This window comes from Abrus precatorius, unplaced genomic scaffold (genome assembly GCF_003935025.1).
Source record: "Abrus precatorius isolate BTA unplaced genomic scaffold, Abrus_2018 Scaffold2, whole genome shotgun sequence".
Taxonomy (NCBI): Eukaryota; Viridiplantae; Streptophyta; class Magnoliopsida; order Fabales; family Fabaceae; genus Abrus; species Abrus precatorius.
The window spans coordinates 34,546,885-34,566,688 of record NW_020874362.1 but is presented as its reverse complement, the minus strand read 5'-3'; the positions used below and the strand labels follow the sequence as shown (position 1 = coordinate 34,566,688).

Below are 19,804 nucleotides of genomic sequence, written 5' to 3'. Positions count from 1 at the left end.
AATCTAAATTATCGCTTTAAGAAAAATTATAATTTTATTTGTATACTAATTAAATTAATAATTTATTAATATGTGTATTTATTGTTACACTCATATATTTATTATTAATTTTTTTAAAGTGATTTTTTGTTTAAAGTATTTTTTTATAATTATATTAACATTAAAATATTTAACTTATTTTTAAAAAATCAAAGTATCAATACACATAAGTACGATAATAGTGATTCTCCTTGTCAATATTCTAAGATTCATTGAAAAGTGAACTTAGTGAGAAATGAGTTATCATAACCACGACACATGGCTACCGAGGACTATTTGTTTATAAGTAAATAGAAGAACAGCTTATCCAATAAACTGAAATAAAAATAAATAAATAAAGAGACCACGTTGATTTACAATCTTGAAGAAAAAATATTTAATTAATACACTTTAGCTTATAAAAAGTTATAAAAATTTAAATTAGACAATCTAATCTCAAGTTATAGAAAAACATTGATTCAAATTTTTTTTACTAAGAAGTAATTTATGGAAAGTGACCTAAATTGTTGTAATTATTACGATTTTGTGAAGAAGCAGACAAATAGATTGAATAAATATGGAATGGTTGGCTTTGCCTACCAACCTAAAAAAACTCAACTACTCCCTCCTTTCTTCCTTTCTTTTTGATTTACAGTAGTGAGTGGCACCCACGCACCCACGCACCTACCACCCTTCTCAATTCCCACTTTCTTCTCAATTCCCACTTTCTTCATTCTCCCAAACAATGGACTCTCCTTCTCTCAACGTTCTCGTAAGTTTCTCTTCAACCACTTCAATAATTCATATGAACGTATCTTTCAATTTCAATCTTAATCGCTGTTTGGTTCTTTCTTCAGTTTGCCACGCCATCGGCGGGTAGTGGTGGAACGAGGAAGAGTGCAACCTTAATCTGTGCTCCAATCATGGGCGAATCAATTGAAAAAATGAAGATTGATGTGCACAAAGCAAAAGCTGGTGGTGCTGACCTTGTTGAAATTCGGTTGGACTCTTTGAACACCTTCGACCCCTATCAAGATCTCAGCGCTCTAATTCAAAATCATCCTTTGCCCTTGTTGTTCACTTATAGGTTTGCCACTTCGCAATTCTTGTTCCTTTTTTTATTTTTAAAATATAAATGTGTTTAAGTATGAATTTTCGTTGACCACTATGATGTGATTTGATATGATATGATATGGTATGATGTGAGCATTGTAAATGATGAAATTTAATGCCTTTTCTTAAGGCCCACATGGGAGGGTGGTATGTATGATGGTGATGAAAACAAACGGTTGGATGCACTACGATTAGCCATGGAGTTGGGAGCTGATTACATTGACGTTGAACTTCAGGTTGTGTTCCCTTTGTCTATATAAATCCACTAACACCTTCATTATAATATAAACACTCGGACACATGACCCAAATGTATTCTTCACTCAATTTAGACAAATTGGGGGACTTCTCTTGAATTCTTGGGTAGGTTCTGTTTATGTGATAATTATGCTGTACGAAATTTGTCTGCTTAGTTTTGCTAATATATATGCTGTGGAGTATAAACTATAAATGGTTACAGTGTGCTTGTAGTTGCGTAGTTTGATATATATACTGTTATATTATATTCCTCATGCGATACATGCTTAGTTTACCTGTTCCATGCATTATGAATCAGTCATTCATCTTGCTGCCACTGAAGAAAATATATGTATCCCAAAGATGCCTTCTGATTGTTTTCTCTTGTTTTATGGTTAAATTTAAGTCTTTGCATGATTCTCATGAAAATGCTAGGATAAATATTATGCTCATACTACTTGGCATGGAGAAAACTCAACTTCAGGTTGAATTTCTGTATCTAATTTAAGATTAATCAAAGCATTGTCTAGAAATATCAGATAGTGGACCTGAAGGAAACATTTTTTTTTTCTCTTGCATTTAAAACGTTTTCCCCTCATTTGATGAAAGCCAGATACCTTCTTCATTTTATTTGCTCCATAATGTCTGAACTCTGAAACTTACTGAAGCATTTCCTATGTCTGCCATATGTCCAAAGGTAGCACATCAGTTCTATGACTCTATACGTGGGAAGACATTCAATAAAACCAAGGTCATTGTTTCATCTCACAACTATCAGCTTACTCCATCAATTGAGGATCTTGGTAACCTTGTAGCAAAAATACAAGCCACAGGGGCAGATATTGTGAAGATTGCAACAACTGCCTTGGACATCACTGATGTGGCGCACATGTTTCAAATAATGGTGCATTCTCAAGTAAGGCGCGTATGTGCATATGACTAGTAATGGAAAATTTTAACTAAATTTTAATTCCATATACACTTCCTCTTTAATCTTTTATAAACTATTAACCTTATACATTTGTGAATTTAATTTGTCTATTGTAAAGATGAAAATGATAGACAGCTAGCTCATTTGAGGAAGAGTGGTCAAATTTGTTATCAAGGTGCATATTGTGAAGAAATACATACTAATATAACTGCTATCATTGTAAATTCAATGAACGTTTTCCCCAACCATTTAAAACCACGTATTGCTTGTAGTAGAAATAATTTGAAGCACATCTGTCTATGCATCAAACTATCCAATGGGTTTGGACTGTATGAATGTCTTGTGTTAATGCTTAAAACTTTATGTTGCCAGTTTCAAGTCACATGCTCCTGAATTATATTTATATTTTGACTACTAACACTGAAATTTACAATTACTATATTGAGGCTTTCTATATGATAATTAATAATTTTAGCTTAACTATTGTTCTAATTTCCAGGTTCCATTTATTGGACTTGTTATGGGTGATAGGGGATTGATTTCACGTATACTTTGTGCAAAATTTGGTGGATATCTCACTTTTGGTACTGTTGAGTCAGGAGTAGTTTCAGCTCCTGGTCAACCTACACTTAAGGATCTATTGTATCTATACAATTTGAGACAACTGGGACCTGATACAAAAGTATATGGGATTATTGGAAAGCCTGTTAGTCACAGTAAATCACCCATATTGTACAATGAAGCCTTCAAGTCAGTTGGTTTTGATGGAGTTTATGTATTTTTATTGGTGGATGATGTTGCCAATTTTCTCAAGACTTATTCATCAACAGATTTTGTGGGATTCAGGTTCCAACTTATGAAGATATTTTGAATTTATATAATCTAATGTTTGATTTTTTTGCTTGTCTGCTCTAGTTACATTATTGTAAGATGTTTCTAGGTTCTTTTTTGCATGCTAGAAATCTTCCCCAGGTTTGCTAAAGATCTTTATATGCAAAATAAGATATTAGTTTACTGCTTGGTCTTTTGTGGCTTAGGTTATTGATATGTTTTTAGATGAGGATATTTAGCAATATTTCCAAACACAGAAAGGGTTGTTAAAGTATGTAACAACTTAAGCATTTATTTGACAAATAAAGTCTTGTCATAAAGCCATTTATGATTAATTGTTTTGAATTTTGGAATTCGTGAGGCTTGTTTCATGTTAGCTCGCATAACTGTACATATGATCATAGTCATTTCAAATCTAGGTGTCTAAGCCCTAGGGATATACAAGTAGGCAAAACAGTTGGCAAGCAGTTTCTTTATACTATGTAATACAATCAAAGTTCAAACCTTGCTTAAATGCCCTAGTAACCCTATACATGCTTCCTAGTTGTCTTCTACTTTTATGAATATCTTCTATTGTTGAAGTAGCACAATTACTAGTTTAATTTTTTTCTTTCTTTCTTTCAATGCTCCTTATCCCTTTTGTATTGTTCAGGGCTCAAATAAATTGCTCTATTTCAGCCATTTTTCTCTGTTGGATTGTTAAACCTTTCAGATAACTACGTGAGTTTGATCTTTGATATTTGTATTTCAGTGTTACCATTCCTCACAAGGAGGAAGCACTTAAGTGCTGTGATGAGGTTGATCCAGTGGCTAAGGTATTTGGTTATTGATCACTTCATGCTACAGTGTGTTTGACAATTTTGGATCAACAATATTAATAGGAAGCATTTTGATTCCTTTTTTCTTCTTAAATTCTTCAAATTGATTATGACAACAGGCAATAGGAGCTGTAAATTGCATTGTAAGAAGACCAACTGATGGAAAGTTGATTGGGTATAACACGGATTATGTTGGTGCTATTTCTGCAATTGAGGATGGGTTACGAGGTAGTTGTCATATTTGGTGGCTAAGCAATTATGCTGTCGTTGTTGTTATCTGTTTTTCTGAAGGTGTTGTGTGACTCAATTATTTCTTGCCAGGTAAACATAATGGGAGTAGTACAGCTGTTTCACCATTAGCTGGTAAGCTGTTTGTTGTTATTGGGGCTGGTGGTGCTGGGAAGGCACTCGCTTATGGTGCAAAAGAGAAAGGATCAAGGATTGTGATTGCAAACCGCACCTATGGTAAGCTTCATAATTCGTATTTTCCTGCTTAAAGTTACATATTGAATTGTGAAAGGTCTTCATGGATCTTATTGACAAAAGACCATATGTAGGAGATAGTTGGCGTCTTGGCGATGCCATCAATTCTTAATATTGGTTTTAAGGATGAGAAATGTCTTCATGACACGTTTCAGCTCTAGAAGAGAAAAATAATTTTAGTAAAAGTTACTTGGTTTTGGGAACAATTACTGTGGTATGAAAAATCTCAATCATTTGCTTTATGTTTTATTTCTTCTATATCTTGATCACAAGCTTAAGGAAACAATTTGAATTCTATTAATGGAATGTCTAATCTGTTTCACTTTCATCTTTTGTTTACCCTTATAATGCATTACTATACCTTTTCTTTTTAACATTCCTCTCTTAAATAGTAATTTCTCTGTTTACTATATTTTGTATTACTCGTGTTAGTAGATTTGTTTGTTCAGTTCATTGTGACTCTCATGGATACATTATTTTTATATAAGTTTTGGATAATAACATGTATGTGTGTCTGTGTTGGGCAGTGAGAATGAGAATCAATTAATTACTTAATTATAACCGAGAAAATGATATCCCAAAACTGTGGTCCCAAATTCCCATTTTTATGTATAGGTAGCCTTCCAATATCAGTACTTACCAGGCAGCATTAAGTTATTAATAGATGGCTTACTGTTGCTTGTCCCTGTAATCAGTATATTTAACTCACTGTATAACTTTTCTAAACAGAAACAATCATAGCTATTATTCCTGTTAATGATGTATTATGTGTTATTTATATATAGATCGTGCCAGAGAACTTGCTGATGTAATTGGTGGAGATGCTTTAGCGCTTGCTGATTTAGATAATTACCATCCTGAGGATGGTATGATTCTTGCAAATACAACATCAATTGGAATGCAACCAAAAGTTGATGAGACACCTATTTCTAAGGTTTTTGCTCCTTTAATGTTGATGTGCTATATCAGTTAGGGCGTTGAAATATTGTTGGTGGAAGATTTAAATTTGATTTGCTAGTGCCAATCGTATCTACTTCCTGTTTGCTAATGAAGATTAGATTTCTATTCAGATGCAATATGATTATTGATTTATGAAAATGGGTGTTTCACTACTTGATCTCACTAAAATTGTTTATGTGACGGGTTGATTATTCCTACTTAAAGAGAAATTTGGCAGGGAATCAATATGATTAGTTGTGCATAAATGCTTCTTAAGTCTGTCCGTGACTTTGACCTTTTGCTTTGACATATTGATGCTCTCTAGGATTGAGTTTTTATTTCATATAGTTGAACTTAAATAAAATGCCAATGACTTAGCCTGCAAAAACATTCTCATTTTTGTTTGAAGGGACAAAATCTTATGATATGAAACATGAGTAAGTTGAATTCCAGAGACCCAATCATTCCTTTGTTTTTGCAGCATGCTTTGAAACATTATTCCCTGGTTTTTGATGCTGTCTACACGCCCAAGATGACTAGACTCTTGAAAGAAGCAGAAGAATCAGGAGCCACTACTGTAACAGGGATAGAGATGTTTATTGGACAAGCATATGAACAGTATGAAAAGTTCACTGGATTGCCAGGTAAGCTGAATGCAAAATTTTTAGTGAATTGAGTTCTATGTCCTTTTTGACCTGGTTCCCTGGTCTGTACTTTATTTGATCCAATTAATTTTGAAATCTTTTCTTTCTTGATTCTATTTTTGCATTTGCAGCACCAAAGGAGCTCTTCAGGAAAACTATGGAGAACTATTAATGAGGTTTGCAAGCCCTTACTTCTATCTGACTGATCATGTTTATCCACGCTCTGAAAATTCTACCTTTGCTTCTAATCTATTACTCTATCCATGATTGCTTTAGAGAGTGTAGCGAATGTAATTGCGTTTCTGGTGTTTTCTTTTCTTTTTTCTGGTGAACATGACATTGGTATTTTTTACATACGAATTGAATATGCTTGCTGACTGTTGAGTATATAGACTTGTTGCAATATCATTTGCCTTTGTCGCCTTTATTTTATTTTATTTACAGAAGTAATTGGTTTAATTTCTTTGAAAATGTCAACTTTGTATTTCTTATATTTCCTGCTCGCTTTTTTATCCCTTCTTTTCTTTATTATTTTTGTCATAAAACTTATAGCAAGACGCATTGGTGGGTGTAGATGGTCACTTGTGTACTTAAAACCTATTTATTTATTATTCCATTCATCTTTGAAACATTAGCAAAGACTGCATGTCTAATTTACTAGCTTTTTGTTTTCTGGTTCTTAATTTAAATTTCTTAATATAGTAGGGTGAAAGCAATGATGCAAATATCTGTGAAAACCTAACGTTTATTTTTCTTTCTTTTTAGTTGCAGGGATAGTTTGTTGTTGTATCACAATGAAGAATCAGGATGGTGAGCGGATTTGCTTGCGGCTTTGGTTTTAACTTTTAAAGGGAAGTATTTATGTTGTGAAACATGCGACCGCAGGTGCCATTGTTTGCATTGCCTTTGAATGGAGAGGGACTTTCTTTAGGAAATAGTGATTACTTGCATTTATTCTCACCATTCTCTTCCAATTTCTCCTGGTGCAAATTTTGTTTATCATAGCTAAGAAGATTTCTTGGCAATCACAAATAATATCATCAAATGCAATTCCTTGAAAGTTTCTGCATTGTAATTGTATCTAATTTTCTTAAGCAGAAGATGCCTCGTTTTTTTAATTAATTTTATGGAATAAAAAAACTAGCCAGGGATGTTGAGTATTCTAATAATAATATTTATTGATTGATATCATTACAACCCTTGAAAATTCCTCTATAAAATAGTGGATTTTAGTACACGCAGGAACTTCAATTAAAAAATTGAATTAAAGCCGATTTACAAACCTTTAAAATTAGAAGTTCGGCTTAATTACGTAAATATGAATACAATAGTTAAGATATTATATTTGCTATCATCATTATTATTATATTAAATTATTACTATAACATCTTTAAGTTATATATGTCATCTTTTTAAAGAACTGAAACTCGTTAACTTGCATAAAAGTTCTAAGTTTTATACAAAAGCACCAAAACTCAATTCTAAAGAAGGCACGTCTGACCATTCATGCAGGAAATGGAAAAAAAATAAATTATTCACTATATCATTAATTTATTAAAAATAAGCTATGGATTAAAGAAACGTAAGATATATTTCTGGTCCTTATAAAATGAACCATTTTTAGTTTTTACTTCTCTAAATTTTTTCCTTCCATACTAGTCCTTATATATGAGAACTTTGCATCCTTCATGTTAAGAATAGTTTATTAAATTTCGATGTGTATAACAAGATGCTACACTGGATTGTTTACGTGGACATTACATGCCAATATGCGTTTTTAATCCACAGCCTAGACAAGCAATTGAGTGTCACTTGTAACAAATTGATTCAGTCTTTCCCATGTTATATTATTTTAAAATTGTAATTTTTTTAATTTAATTCTATGGGTTAACGAAAATTAATTATTTAAATATTTTAAATTATTAAATCAATGATATTAATTATTTATTTAATTATAACACATGACTAATTGATGATCATTGAATTGAACTTTATTGACAAAAATTTAATATATTAATAATGTATTTGATATTGTAAATAATATATAATTTTTTAATTTAAAATTAAAAAAATATGTCATCTTTTTTTTTAATTTTTTTTCCGAATATATCTCGAAAGAGCACAAAAGTTATTTGTTAAACTCATTGCCTGTGTATTTTGAATGTATTTCCGGTAAATAAATCTGTATTTTTCTGCCTTTTATCTTCATAATTTTTTTAATTACAATAAATAATAAATTTTTATTGGGTAACCTGATTAAAAAAAAAACGATTAAGAAAATATAACTTTCTTGTAAGGTAATTAGAAATTTGAGTTACCGTGACCCACGTCATCCACTCACCGAGGACACCTTGCCTTTGGATAAGTGGTAATGTATGAAGTTACTTGTTAATTCGGGTTTAGTTGTTTTGGAATATTAAGCTTAGCACCGAACTCATTTATTTTCCATTTTGATAACTTACGATGATTTCATTTGTGTGTGTGTGTCCCCATTAATCATGTAAATGGGTAATGAGAGAGTGAGCGTGCTGTTTTTTCTGTTGCTGATACCCTTACCAATTGTTCTGGGCTGGGGAAAGGAGGGTCACTATGCCATCTGTAAGATAACACAGGTAAGTGCTAACCATACCCTTCTGCTTCTATATTCATATCATATCCCAATTATTTTCTAGCACTCTTGCTCCTTATTGATTACTTAGTTTAAATATACAATTAAATAATAGTAGATGGTAATGAAGTGTAGAACATGCCATGAACAATATACTAAATTGAGTATTGATGTTTAAATGGAGGTTCAGTTATAATTTTTGTTGATTTGGGAGTACCAGTGGTTCTGGGTTTGTGCTATGAGTTTATCAAGACACTGGTGTGCTGATTAAATATTCTTGGATGTTTCAAATTCTAGGAGTATCTTAGTGAAGATGCTCTATTTGCTGTCAAACAATTGCTTCCACCTTCTGCTGAAGGTGATCTTGCTGCAGTTTGCTCTTGGGCTGATGAGGTTCGGCATAATTACCGCTATCGTTGGAGTAGTGCTTTACATTATGTTGACACACCAGATTTTATGTGTAACTATGAATATTGCAGTAAGTTTGTTTGGCTCTATGGTACAATGGTACATTGGTATGGATGACATTGTTGTCTGTACTTAGATGGTTTGATGGCCATGTGCTTCACGAAGTGCTGTAATGTTTCTCTCATGACTCATATAGGAGACTGTCATGATTCTTCTGGACATAAACATAGATGTGTTACTGGAGCAATTTACAACTATACTATGCAACTTAAATCAGCTGATGCAGGCACTTTGTCCGAATTGAACTGTATGCATTAACTGAGTATATTCTTAACTTGCTTGTTCTGTGAGAAGATCGGTCCGTTAATTTACTGTTCTGATTATGCCTTTATCAATTGCAGATAATTTGACAGAGGCACTTATGTTCTTGTCACATTTTGTTGGGGATGTTCATCAGGTTTGTTCTTCTAGTTCCTATTTAAAATCTTATGAGAAATAGAGTTTATTCTTGGTTCAAAAAGTGAATATGATTTTCAAATCTTTTGTCAATTTGCATGAGTGGCAACTAGAGTTTTACTTTACTTTTGTTAGGTAAGTTGAGAAATGAGAACTTCAAACTCTTGAAACAAGGATTGCTGGGAATGAGTTATGATATTATTCCCTATATGCTTAGTGAAAATTACAATCATATAATTAAATATGTTGTTTTTCTCCTCAAAACTCTTGCATTTAAGGATTTTTTTTTTTATTTCATTTTCTAGTGCAGCCCCTACATGTTGGTTTTGTTGGAGACCTAGGTGGAAACTCAATAATTGTTCGTTGGTACTGGAGGAAAACAAATCTTCATCATGTAGGTGTTCAGAATCATATTCTTTGCTAGTTGATGACTTGATACAGGCTGATTGCCTTCTGTAACGTAATTGTATTAGGCATTTTTCTCCCATTGTTTACAGAGTGTTTAAGATTGACTGAGAATGTGTTTTTTCCCTTTTCATACTGTCTTTCATCCAAGATTAATAGTTTCCTAAAAGAATTTTTACCTGTACTGGAACTCTGTATGATTATTGGTTTTTTATGGTGTTGTTTTATTGATTGTGGTTGGGAATAATAGTTTGTATGGGCAAGGTAACGATTGAGGATCTATGTCCATCTAAAAGGAAAGGGAATGAAAAATTTAATTTCAATTCTATTTATGCTATGTATGCAGTTTGCACTGATTTATACACTTCGCATTTTATGCAAAATTTAAAGAAACCTTATTGTATTCTCACCTGTTGTAGCTAAAATATGCACCCACTTTTGAAATTGCTTCTTAATTACATTGTCACTAAGATGTTCTACATATTCCTGTGGTCTTGATCTTTTTGTCATAATACCTCTCCCTGTTAATTATGCAGTAAATGGACTAAATTCAGTGATTTTGATTTTGGTTTTGGTCCAGGTATGGGATGACATGATTATTCAGTCTGCTCTTAAAACATTCTATGGTTCAGATCTTTCTATTATGATACAAGCTATTCAAAGGAATATAACAGTGAGTTTTATTTTTCCCTATATTTTTATGCATTTATTCAAATGATGAAGATACCCAGCATAGATAAAGTTAACATTTTTTTTTTCTCTTCTCATTATTTGCTTGGACTTGTAATGTAGATATGTATACACCCAAGAGACTGACTATTATTTTTACTCACTCTCTGCAGGATAATTGGTCAAGTGATGTATCAATTTGGGAACATTGCGCGCACAATTACACAGCTTGTCCATATCAGTATACGCAAATACATTTCCTGTCCAACGTTTTTATCATATTACTCTCTAGTTTTGTCTGATTGGTTGCTTAGTGTTAAACTAGTTACACTTTGCTTAGTTTTCAATATTTCCATATGTATTTTGACTGATTTATGTTCATTTTTTGTGCATCATTATCATAACTCTGCACCTTGAAAACATTATGAATTGATAAATTTGAAATACTTATCTTAATCAATCACAATACTAATTAATCCATGTTGGAAAACTTTTGGTCGTATATTTGGATAGCCATGGTCTCCCCTTGTTTTGCCATATTAGCATATTACTAGTAATTACAATACCTCTTACATACAACTGATATAAAGAAATTATATGCCATGATTTGATTCGTTAAAACTTACAATTCAGGTATGCTTCTGAAAGCATTAGCTTAGCATGCAAATTTGCCTACAGGAATGCTACACCAGGTAGCACTTTGGAAGGTAGTTCCTATTTTCTCATCTATAAATAAAATATTTAAAGAACTTCATAATCTTCAATTATAGATTTCCTCCTCCCCATCTACTGTATTGTTGTTTTGTAAGCCTCCTTGTTTTTCCTCGATTCAAGGGACTTCCTTGTTTGATATGAAAAGGCTGAGGGACTCTTTTGAGTGAATCTATTTCTTTGTTCCTCTATGTTGTGTTCTCTTCTACTTTAGGAGGATTTTTTGTTGCTAATGCATTGCATTCCTTTTTCTTCTATTAAATCCTTTTTTTTATCAAATAATAATAAAAATAAAATCTGAAGTGTTTCACATTTTACTCTGTACCTGGTCTTTGCAGCACAAAACAAATACAGTTGATTTCATAATATCTGAAGGATGACCCCTCATTGTGTTATTCTATTCAATAATGTAGATGATTACTTCCTCTCTCGGCTGCCTATCGTGGAGAAAAGGCTGGCTCAAGGTGCTGTGCGACTTGCTGCTATCCTCAACCGTATTTTTACTTCCAAATCCAGAATTGCTCAAGCTTGAACACACATCTTTAGGGACCTTCAGTGCTCTCCGCTTGCCAACTCTTCTAATATAAATTATAAAGTAGCACAATCGTTGTTCTTGGCAGTTTATATGCCTATTCATTGAGCCTTGTGTATGGAACTAATTTTGGACCATTGTAGAAGCCGCCTTTCTGTGCCTATTGTAGAAGCTACATCTATCTTGTAGCAATTTTGTTTCACCAACCTCTTATTGTAATTTTCAACAGAAGGATCAACATGGATCATTGCCTCTTCATGCAACAATTTATACTTTTACTCCATACGCAGAAAAAAATATGCAATATGAATATGGTGTTAACCCAATATTAAAACTCTTTCAATGGATTAATCCATCAACGACCCATAGGTAAAAAAGACTTGATTTTCTACTGGAAAAGTAAAGGAGTACTCCCCGACCAAACAATTTACAATTTCATTGCTACCCAATTTGTAATGATACTACTTTCTTGGTGAAGGTACAACCCATTTCATCAATTAAGGGTGTATTTGAAAGAATTAATAAATATGTCAGCTGAAAATTGAAAAATCAATTCGAAGCAAGCTAAAAGTAAAAAGTTAGTTGATTGAATTTTTAAAAAATATAATTATTGAACTAATTGATAACAGTATAATGATACAAAAAAACATATTTAATTACTTAGACTTAATTTGAAATTTGATCAGTATTTATATTTTTAAATAATTATCACTTTCATATATAAATTACTTTATCATCTTAAAAATCAGGATAATATATATATTTTTAATTTTATTATCATTTTTAATTTTTTATTAAATAAAATAAGATCATATAAATGAATTTATATTATAATTTTAGTGATTTAATATTATAAAGAAGTTTTTTTAAAAAATTGTATCTAATTTAGAATTAACTTTTATTGCACGTGTTACTGAGATAACAGTCTGACTTTAATTAAAAATACTTAAAACGTGTTTTTTTTCTTTTTAAAAATATTTTTTTAAAAATAAAAACAAACACTCTAAGAGCATATTTGATTATTATTTTAAAAATAGTTTTCTGTTTTTAAAAATAAATTCTAGTACAAATTTGTATTAAAATTTATTTTTAAAAATAGAAAATTATGTTCAAAACAGTAATAAAAAATATCATAAGTATTTTATTTTAAGTTTTATTTTGTTAAAATCTAAATCTATATATCCAACCAAGTCTGTAGACATGTTTCATTTTTTATGTTAGAAGCTTTTTTTTTCCTGTCCAAAACTCCTCAAGTCTGAATTCTGAAATTTCTAAAATTGAAACACAATAAAATGGATGTGAGACACGCGCTCTTGGGCCTATGCCCAATAGGCACCTGCACATATTTTGGCAAAAAAGAAAAACAAAATATTTCCATTTGACCAAAATAAAAAACACAAAATATATTTAATTAAAAGTTGCATAATTTAAATTTAAATTTAATTTTTATAAAATATTTGTTAAGGCATAGTTTCTATTTTTCTAAACATTGTTTTTAATTTAGTTAGGAAACATGATCTAATAAAAAATTGATATTTAGCAGTATCTTGATAAATCACCCCAAGATAATTTACAAAAGAAAATAGAGATTAGATTTAAAAAAATAACTAAAAAATAAGTTAAAATTAAAGAAGCGAGCAAAATATTGTTTCCGCAATAACAGGAGCTTCCGGAAGTTTGAGCAGAGAAGTTTGATTTGACTCGGAAGTCGATGATTACGAAGTTGGAGACAGAAAGTGTTGGGCCCATTATTTATGAACCGTTGATCAAAATTCAACACCGCGTCCCTACTCAGCTTATTTCACCTTCTTTGACCATCTTCTTTGCTTCCTAATTTGGTTCTACGTACTCTTCACTACAACCTGCCTCATTAGAATACAAAATGGAATTTTCCAATTTTTGTAAAAGTCGCAGATGGAATCACACAAAGTCTTATCTGTCCTCTCACCTTCTAAACATGAAACCCATTTTGTAGGGACAGAATCGTCTTTTCCGTTTCATACGGTGCCGTTTAACTGCTAGCTCACTTTGGACCTCCCGCATAAGAATATGAAGTAAGAATATGCGGAAAACGTGCTTCTTTCCCAGAACCTGGGCACTTGGCCCACCATTACTATTATTTATTAGGCAATATTTTACTTTTAATTTTGTAATATTCTATCATTTTTTTTTTATCGATTTTGTCAATCTCTGAAGCATTCAAAAGTGGTATTTTATTAAAAATTAGCATTATTACAATTATATATTTTTAATAAAAATCAATTATTTTAAAATGTTAAAATCAACCTTAAATATTAAAGTTAGTAAAAAAGTTATTTTAATAACTCACAAAAAAGTTGCTCATTTTTTTATTTTGATAATTTGTTTCAAAAATAAAGGCTAAAATAATTTTCGGTTCTTACAAAATTCTCAATTTCTTATATGCTTCTTTATTTTAATAAAAAATTAAAACAATTTTTTTTTATTTCTATATGATATTTTTGTTTATGATTCATTAATTTTTTTTGGTTATTTATTTAAGTGATAGTATTCAATTTGACTTAATGATATAACATGGAAATGACGTGAATGAAGATGTAAAATCTACACTTTTATCTCCTTCGAATTTGTATATTCAGTTCAAACAACTCTGACCCTATAAGTTAAAATTTTGGGTTAAATATGGTAATGAAATTATATTATTAGTGGCACATTTCTTTCACGTCATTTTTTAAGTCAAATTATATAAAATAACTTGAATATTATATAAGCAAATAACAAACAAATTAATATATTACTAATAGAAAAATATAAAAAATGAATATTTTTGAGTACTAGATTAAAAAAATTTAAAATAGAAAATGAATAAATAATAATATTTTTTGAAAAAATTTTCTAACACGCGATTTATGTTTTTCTTTACAGTACAGAAATAAATTTAAGACCTTCTGGAATCTCAACTGCACCCTAGTTTCTTGGGTCTCAAGGCGGCGGAGTTGGTCACATGGGAATGGGTGAATATAATATATTTTAATCACACTTTCATGGTAGCACCGCCCTACACGCATCATATTTAACCCTTACACAACTTATGCATGCTCATTTGGCACATCAACAAAGCGTCAAAAACTCCTTCAATCTTCATCACCCGTAACCTCATTACCAAACCAAAGGTAGCTCTTAAATATGATGCTTGATGATGGCTGTGATTTACTTGGTTATTTTTTATTTCCAATTTCATTTGCTTCTGTTATATTATGGAGCTACTTTTTCTATAAGATCTAGACAGCCCAAATCTTTATCATTTTTGGTTCGGAAGATTAGTTGCATATTATTAGACTGATTTCCATGCCCCTGCTTTACTAATGATTTTGAGCATTGATGTTAGGACTCGCGTGTGTGTTTGTCAATTGTTTTATAAGATTGTGTCTGTGACAAACTAAATTGGTGATCCTTCTGTATACATTTGTTTTGTTAGCAGGCACTAGGTAGGTAATCAAGTGGCATTGGTTGGTCATATTTCTAAAATGAAACTTCTTGTCCTTTCAACTTCCTTTTCCCTTCTTTTATTTTCAATATAAATTTATTAAACAAAACTCGTGCTTTGAGTTTATGAAAACTCAAAGCAAGCTGTGAAAAAGTTTATTTTTTCAATGTTTTTGGTGGACATGTAGCTACGAGAGTGAAAAACCATGGTTACCTGGTTTTAGTGGCTTATGATGAATCACATCTATATCTTTATGACAACCTGACTCGCTTAGCGTTTTGTTCAATAAGATAATTATTTTGCTGACAATATGTTTGATGGCATCATCAAGAGTATATGTTGGACGTATCTTAGTATCATCCATCATATCCCAAACTAGTGTCAAATTCAATGTGGCATTACTTGTTTCGAATTATTGTAAAATGAGTTACCATTTCTGGGTGATTCTAAACTTTAACGGATTCTTTCGTTGTAACTGTCAATGGTTGATGAGCACAGCTATGTTAACTTTTGTTATGTTGTCCCATATTCTTGGAAATGATGGTGGTCCACTAGTCATGAATTCTGGATTTCTTTGCAGCCCTCTAATGCTCAAACTCTTATTTTCTGAGAAATTATTGTATGATCTGGAACTACCATTTGTCTATGGTCTTTTTTTCCCTTTTGTCTCTGTTCATGTTCTGAAGCACCTAATTTGTCCATCATGTTGTTTATAATAACTTGTTGTTTCCTGTAAAACATATCATTCTTGTTGGTGCAGTTAAAACTTGAAAGCACTAAAATCCTGAACTTTGGTCTTTTTCAGAAAAGCTTATATAAGGTGTAAAGGCTTGTCCCCAGAAATTGTTTCCTCAGAAAATGGCATTGGCAAGGATTGCTAGGGCCAACCTGAGAAAATCAGGAGGTGCTCTTGGTAGTTATGCTCGTGAGAAGGATGTGTTCAATGAGGGAGCCTACACAAGCAAATGCTCCTTACCTTCCTATGTAAATTTCAAATCAGATGGAAAGTTTTCGTATGTTCCAAGAATCAAGGAACAGAACTACATGAACTTTTCAATGAGAGAAATATCAGGAACCCCATACCATCAGTTTCCTTCTGCTAACACACAGAGGGTTATAGAGGACTCTGAGTCAGAGTTGGAGTATGATCAACCAAGATATGCAGGACTAGAGGCAACAAAACCAGGTGAAAAGCCTAGAGTGGTTGTTCTTGGTACTGGTTGGGCTGCTTGTCGGTTCCTCAAAGGTTTAGACACCAGAGTTTATGATGTTGTATGCATATCACCAAGAAATCACATGGTCTTTACTCCTTTGTTGGCTTCAACATGTGTTGGAACCTTGGAATTCCGGTCTGTTGCCGAGCCTGTTAGCAGAATACAGGATGCATTGTCAAAGGACCCCAACTCCTACTTCTTTCTAGCCTCCTGCACTGGCATTGACACACACAAACATGAAGTGAGTAAAGTGAATGTGCCCTTTGGCCTTTGTTTCCTTTTCTTTAAATTCTTTGAACATTCAAGAAATCATGCAACGCTCTATGGGAAATATTAGTACAGTGATAAATTTATGTTTGTACAATTTTTATGTAAAATGCTGAAGTGCATTCAGAAGTTTTTCTAATGAAATGAATTACTCTTTTTTTTTTACCATGTGCCAACAGATCTATTGTGAGGCAGTTAACAATGGTGGATTGCCTCGAGAGCCTTACCAATTTAAAGTCGCATATGACAAGCTTGTAATTGCAGCTGGAGCTGAGCCTTTAACTTTTGGTATCAAGGGAGTAACCGAGCATGCTTTTTTTCTTCGTGAAGTGAACCATGCTCAAGAAATAAGGAAGAGACTTCTCCTTAACTTGATGCTTTCTGAAAATCCAGGTGGGTATTTGATATCCATTATAGTTTTTCTTTTAAGTTTACTCTTTTTTTTTTTTTTAATAAAATAAACCTAGTTAATGCAACAATTCTCTGTGCCATTCACTTTTTTTTTTTTTCTCGAAGTTCTATTCTGTTCCCCTCCAATTCACCTTCATTCCTTCACTTGAATGAAAGCTTGAAGTTTCTTTTCTTTTATGATTATTCTTCAGCAGGAGCCATTTGAAGGTTTTCTACAGGGTTTATTTTTAAAAAAAAAAGAACTTATTCACTTCATTTTTTAGAAGTCATTATGATTGCAGTTGTCATTTTCTGCTGAAGCCTAAGCTAAATTCGTTTTAATATAACAGGGATATCAGAAGAAGAAAAGAAACGCCTTTTACACTGCGTAGTTATTGGAGGTGGTCCTACGGGAGTAGAATTTAGTGGTGAACTGAGTGATTTCATCATGAGAGACGTTCATGAGCGTTACACTCATGTTAAAGATTACATTCATGTCACGCTCATTGAGGTACCTGGCTGAACATAATTCCATATATGAAAGTCTATTTTGTTAATAGATGGTAAAAATTGATGTACTTAACAATTATGTGAACTTTTCATGATTAGGCAAATGAGATACTGTCATCCTTTGATGTTAGCTTACGGCAATATGCAACAAAGCACTTAACAAAGGTAAACCTTTGAGTTTTGATCATATATTTGAGTCTATAAAGATTGGCCACATGCTCTTAATTTCAATTTTCAAGTTTAAGGCTGAGACATTCAATTTTTGTATCAGTCTGGGGTCCGTCTTATGCGAGGTGTTGTGAAGGAAGTGCATCCCAAAAGGATAGTTCTGAGTGATGGAACAGAAGTTCCTTATGGACTCTTGGTCTGGTCCACAGGGGTTGGTCCCTCTAAGTTTGTGAAGTCACTAAATGTTCCTAAATCTCCTGGTGGAAGGTATGTGCAGCAAAAAAAAAAAAAAAAAAAAGATTTTCGTATTTTTCTATATATGATCTCCATTTAATTAATGTTGTTGATTGATACAGAATTGGTGTTGATGAATGGTTGCGTGTTCCATCTGTGGAAGATGTCTTTGCCCTTGGAGATTGTGCTGGTTTTCTTGAACAAACTGGAAAGCCTGTGCTTCCAGCTCTAGCTCAGGTTGGCCTTTATGCATAAATGTTTTGTCAAATGATATGGATAAAGTGAAGCATAAATGTTTTGTCAAATGATATGGATAAAGTGATCAAGAAAATAACCTAGTGTAAATGGATGCATTTGTCAATTTTAGTTAAGTTTTATCAAGGTTTACTCCCGGGCACATTATGAGGCCCTCTTCCTGATCCACCTTTTGGTAGCTTTTCAGGCATATACTAAAAAGCATCCATTGCTATGCACTATATATTTGTATTTTGTAGTTTTCAACTAATGATGTGAATTGCCGTCATTGTTCACAGTATGCTGAAACATAAGATAGTTTCCTTTTCCCCTGGCAAATTAGTCATTCCCTGCAACTGCAAAGGTTACCAAAGCCTTATATTAATAATATATTTCCATTGAAGTGTGAAAGCTTCTATTCCATTCTATGCTGGAAATCAAGAATAATAAGTGGGAATTAATGCGCGATACTTACCTATGCATTGGTCACTTACAGGTTGCTGAAAGGGAAGGGAAGTTTCTTGTGGAGTTGTTCAACAAAATAGGGAAACAGAATGGAGCCAAGGCTTTCTCTGCAAAAGGCATGCCACTTGGTGAGCCTTTTGTCTACACGCATCTTGGGAGCATGGCATCAGTAGGTCGCTATAAAGCACTAGTTGATCTACGACAGTCAAAGGTATAATATGAATGTTTTTAATTCTAATACTAACTTGGATTTTATTTATAAAAAATAAAGATTACATTAATTGTTAATTTTTATATTATTATTTATTACAAAATTTGTATCTTTCTTTATTTAAATAAGCAAAAATATTTATTTATTTAATATACAAGACACTAATTTAATTACTTAATATTATAGATATTTTTTAAATAAAATTAAAACTTATGATGTATAATTATTTTTCTTAATGATAGTAAATTAAATATATATTTTATTAACATTAACGCTAAGAATTAAATGTAAATATTATTTTTTAAAATATTATTATTATTTAATGTTAAATTAAATTTTAAAGATTAAAATTAATTTATTATCAAATATTTATTTCTCATAAAGAATAAAAATTGAATTTAATAGTCTTTACTAACATAGCAAAGTAAATAAAAGAAAGCGGCTTCTGAATCTGATTTTGCTTAACATAAATATTGTGTAGGATGCAAAGGGGTTGTCACTTGCTGGTTTCATTAGCTGGCTGATATGGCGCTCTGCATATCTTACCCGTGTAGTTAGCTGGAGGAACAGGTTTTACGTGGCAGTGAACTGGGCTACCACTTTGGTCTTCGGCAGAGACAACAGCAGGATTGGTTGATTCCTCAAATTTCATCACAGCACTTCCAAATGTGCAAAACCATTTTTTTCCCTCATTAGTTTGGCTGAGTAGTGATTAGCCTATTCATTCTTTTCATCATTTTATTTTCTGTCAATTTATAGAAATATTATAAAATATAAATTGAGATATTGTGCGAGTATTTATACTTAGTATTTTGGGTTCATAATAGAAAACATCCTTCTGGA

General features: G+C 32.0%; 3 protein-coding genes across 5 annotated transcripts; all 3 read left to right on the top strand.

Moving 5' to 3' along the window:
• Nucleotides 1-619: 619 nt before the first annotated feature.
• On the top strand, nt 620-7,176 carry LOC113860214 (bifunctional 3-dehydroquinate dehydratase/shikimate dehydrogenase, chloroplastic-like). 2 transcript variants are annotated; one of them, XM_027492907.1, is made up of 12 exons: nt 620-790; nt 876-1,105; nt 1,262-1,367; nt 2,065-2,283; nt 2,798-3,144; nt 3,881-3,944; nt 4,067-4,175; nt 4,269-4,412; nt 5,216-5,364; nt 5,851-6,013; nt 6,145-6,189; nt 6,779-7,176. In XM_027492907.1, exons 1-11 carry the CDS (start codon nt 764-766, stop codon nt 6,183-6,185), a joined length of 1,599 nt encoding a protein of 532 aa, XP_027348708.1. In that variant the 5' UTR covers nt 620-763; the 3' UTR covers nt 6,186-6,189; nt 6,779-7,176. The 2 variants fall into 2 exon arrangements, with proteins under 2 accessions (XP_027348708.1, XP_027348707.1); XM_027492906.1 differs by having other exon boundaries at nt 631-790; nt 6,785-7,102.
• A 1,304-nt stretch (nt 7,177-8,480) lies between these two features.
• Nucleotides 8,481-11,818, top strand: LOC113860216 (endonuclease 4-like). Of its 2 annotated transcripts, none has more exons than XM_027492909.1 (9): nt 8,481-8,625; nt 8,919-9,099; nt 9,226-9,336; nt 9,431-9,486; nt 9,796-9,879; nt 10,471-10,563; nt 10,733-10,800; nt 11,193-11,266; nt 11,684-11,818. In XM_027492909.1, exons 1-9 carry the CDS (start codon nt 8,518-8,520, stop codon nt 11,800-11,802), a joined length of 894 nt encoding a protein of 297 aa, XP_027348710.1. In that variant the 5' UTR covers nt 8,481-8,517; the 3' UTR covers nt 11,803-11,818. The 2 variants fall into 2 exon arrangements, with proteins under 2 accessions (XP_027348710.1, XP_027348709.1); XM_027492908.1 differs by having other exon boundaries at nt 9,796-9,895; nt 10,379-10,563.
• Nucleotides 11,819-14,842: 3,024 nt separating this feature from the next.
• Nucleotides 14,843-19,598, top strand: LOC113860213 (internal alternative NAD(P)H-ubiquinone oxidoreductase A2, mitochondrial-like). Its single transcript, XM_027492905.1, has 9 exons — nt 14,843-14,954; nt 16,074-16,723; nt 16,929-17,142; nt 17,490-17,650; nt 17,749-17,814; nt 17,921-18,084; nt 18,174-18,288; nt 18,782-18,961; nt 19,443-19,598. The coding sequence occupies exons 2-9, from the start codon at nt 16,127-16,129 to the stop codon at nt 19,596-19,598; spliced, it is 1,653 nt and encodes a 550-aa protein (XP_027348706.1). The 5' UTR covers nt 14,843-14,954; nt 16,074-16,126.
• Nucleotides 19,599-19,804: the final 206 nt, after the last annotated feature.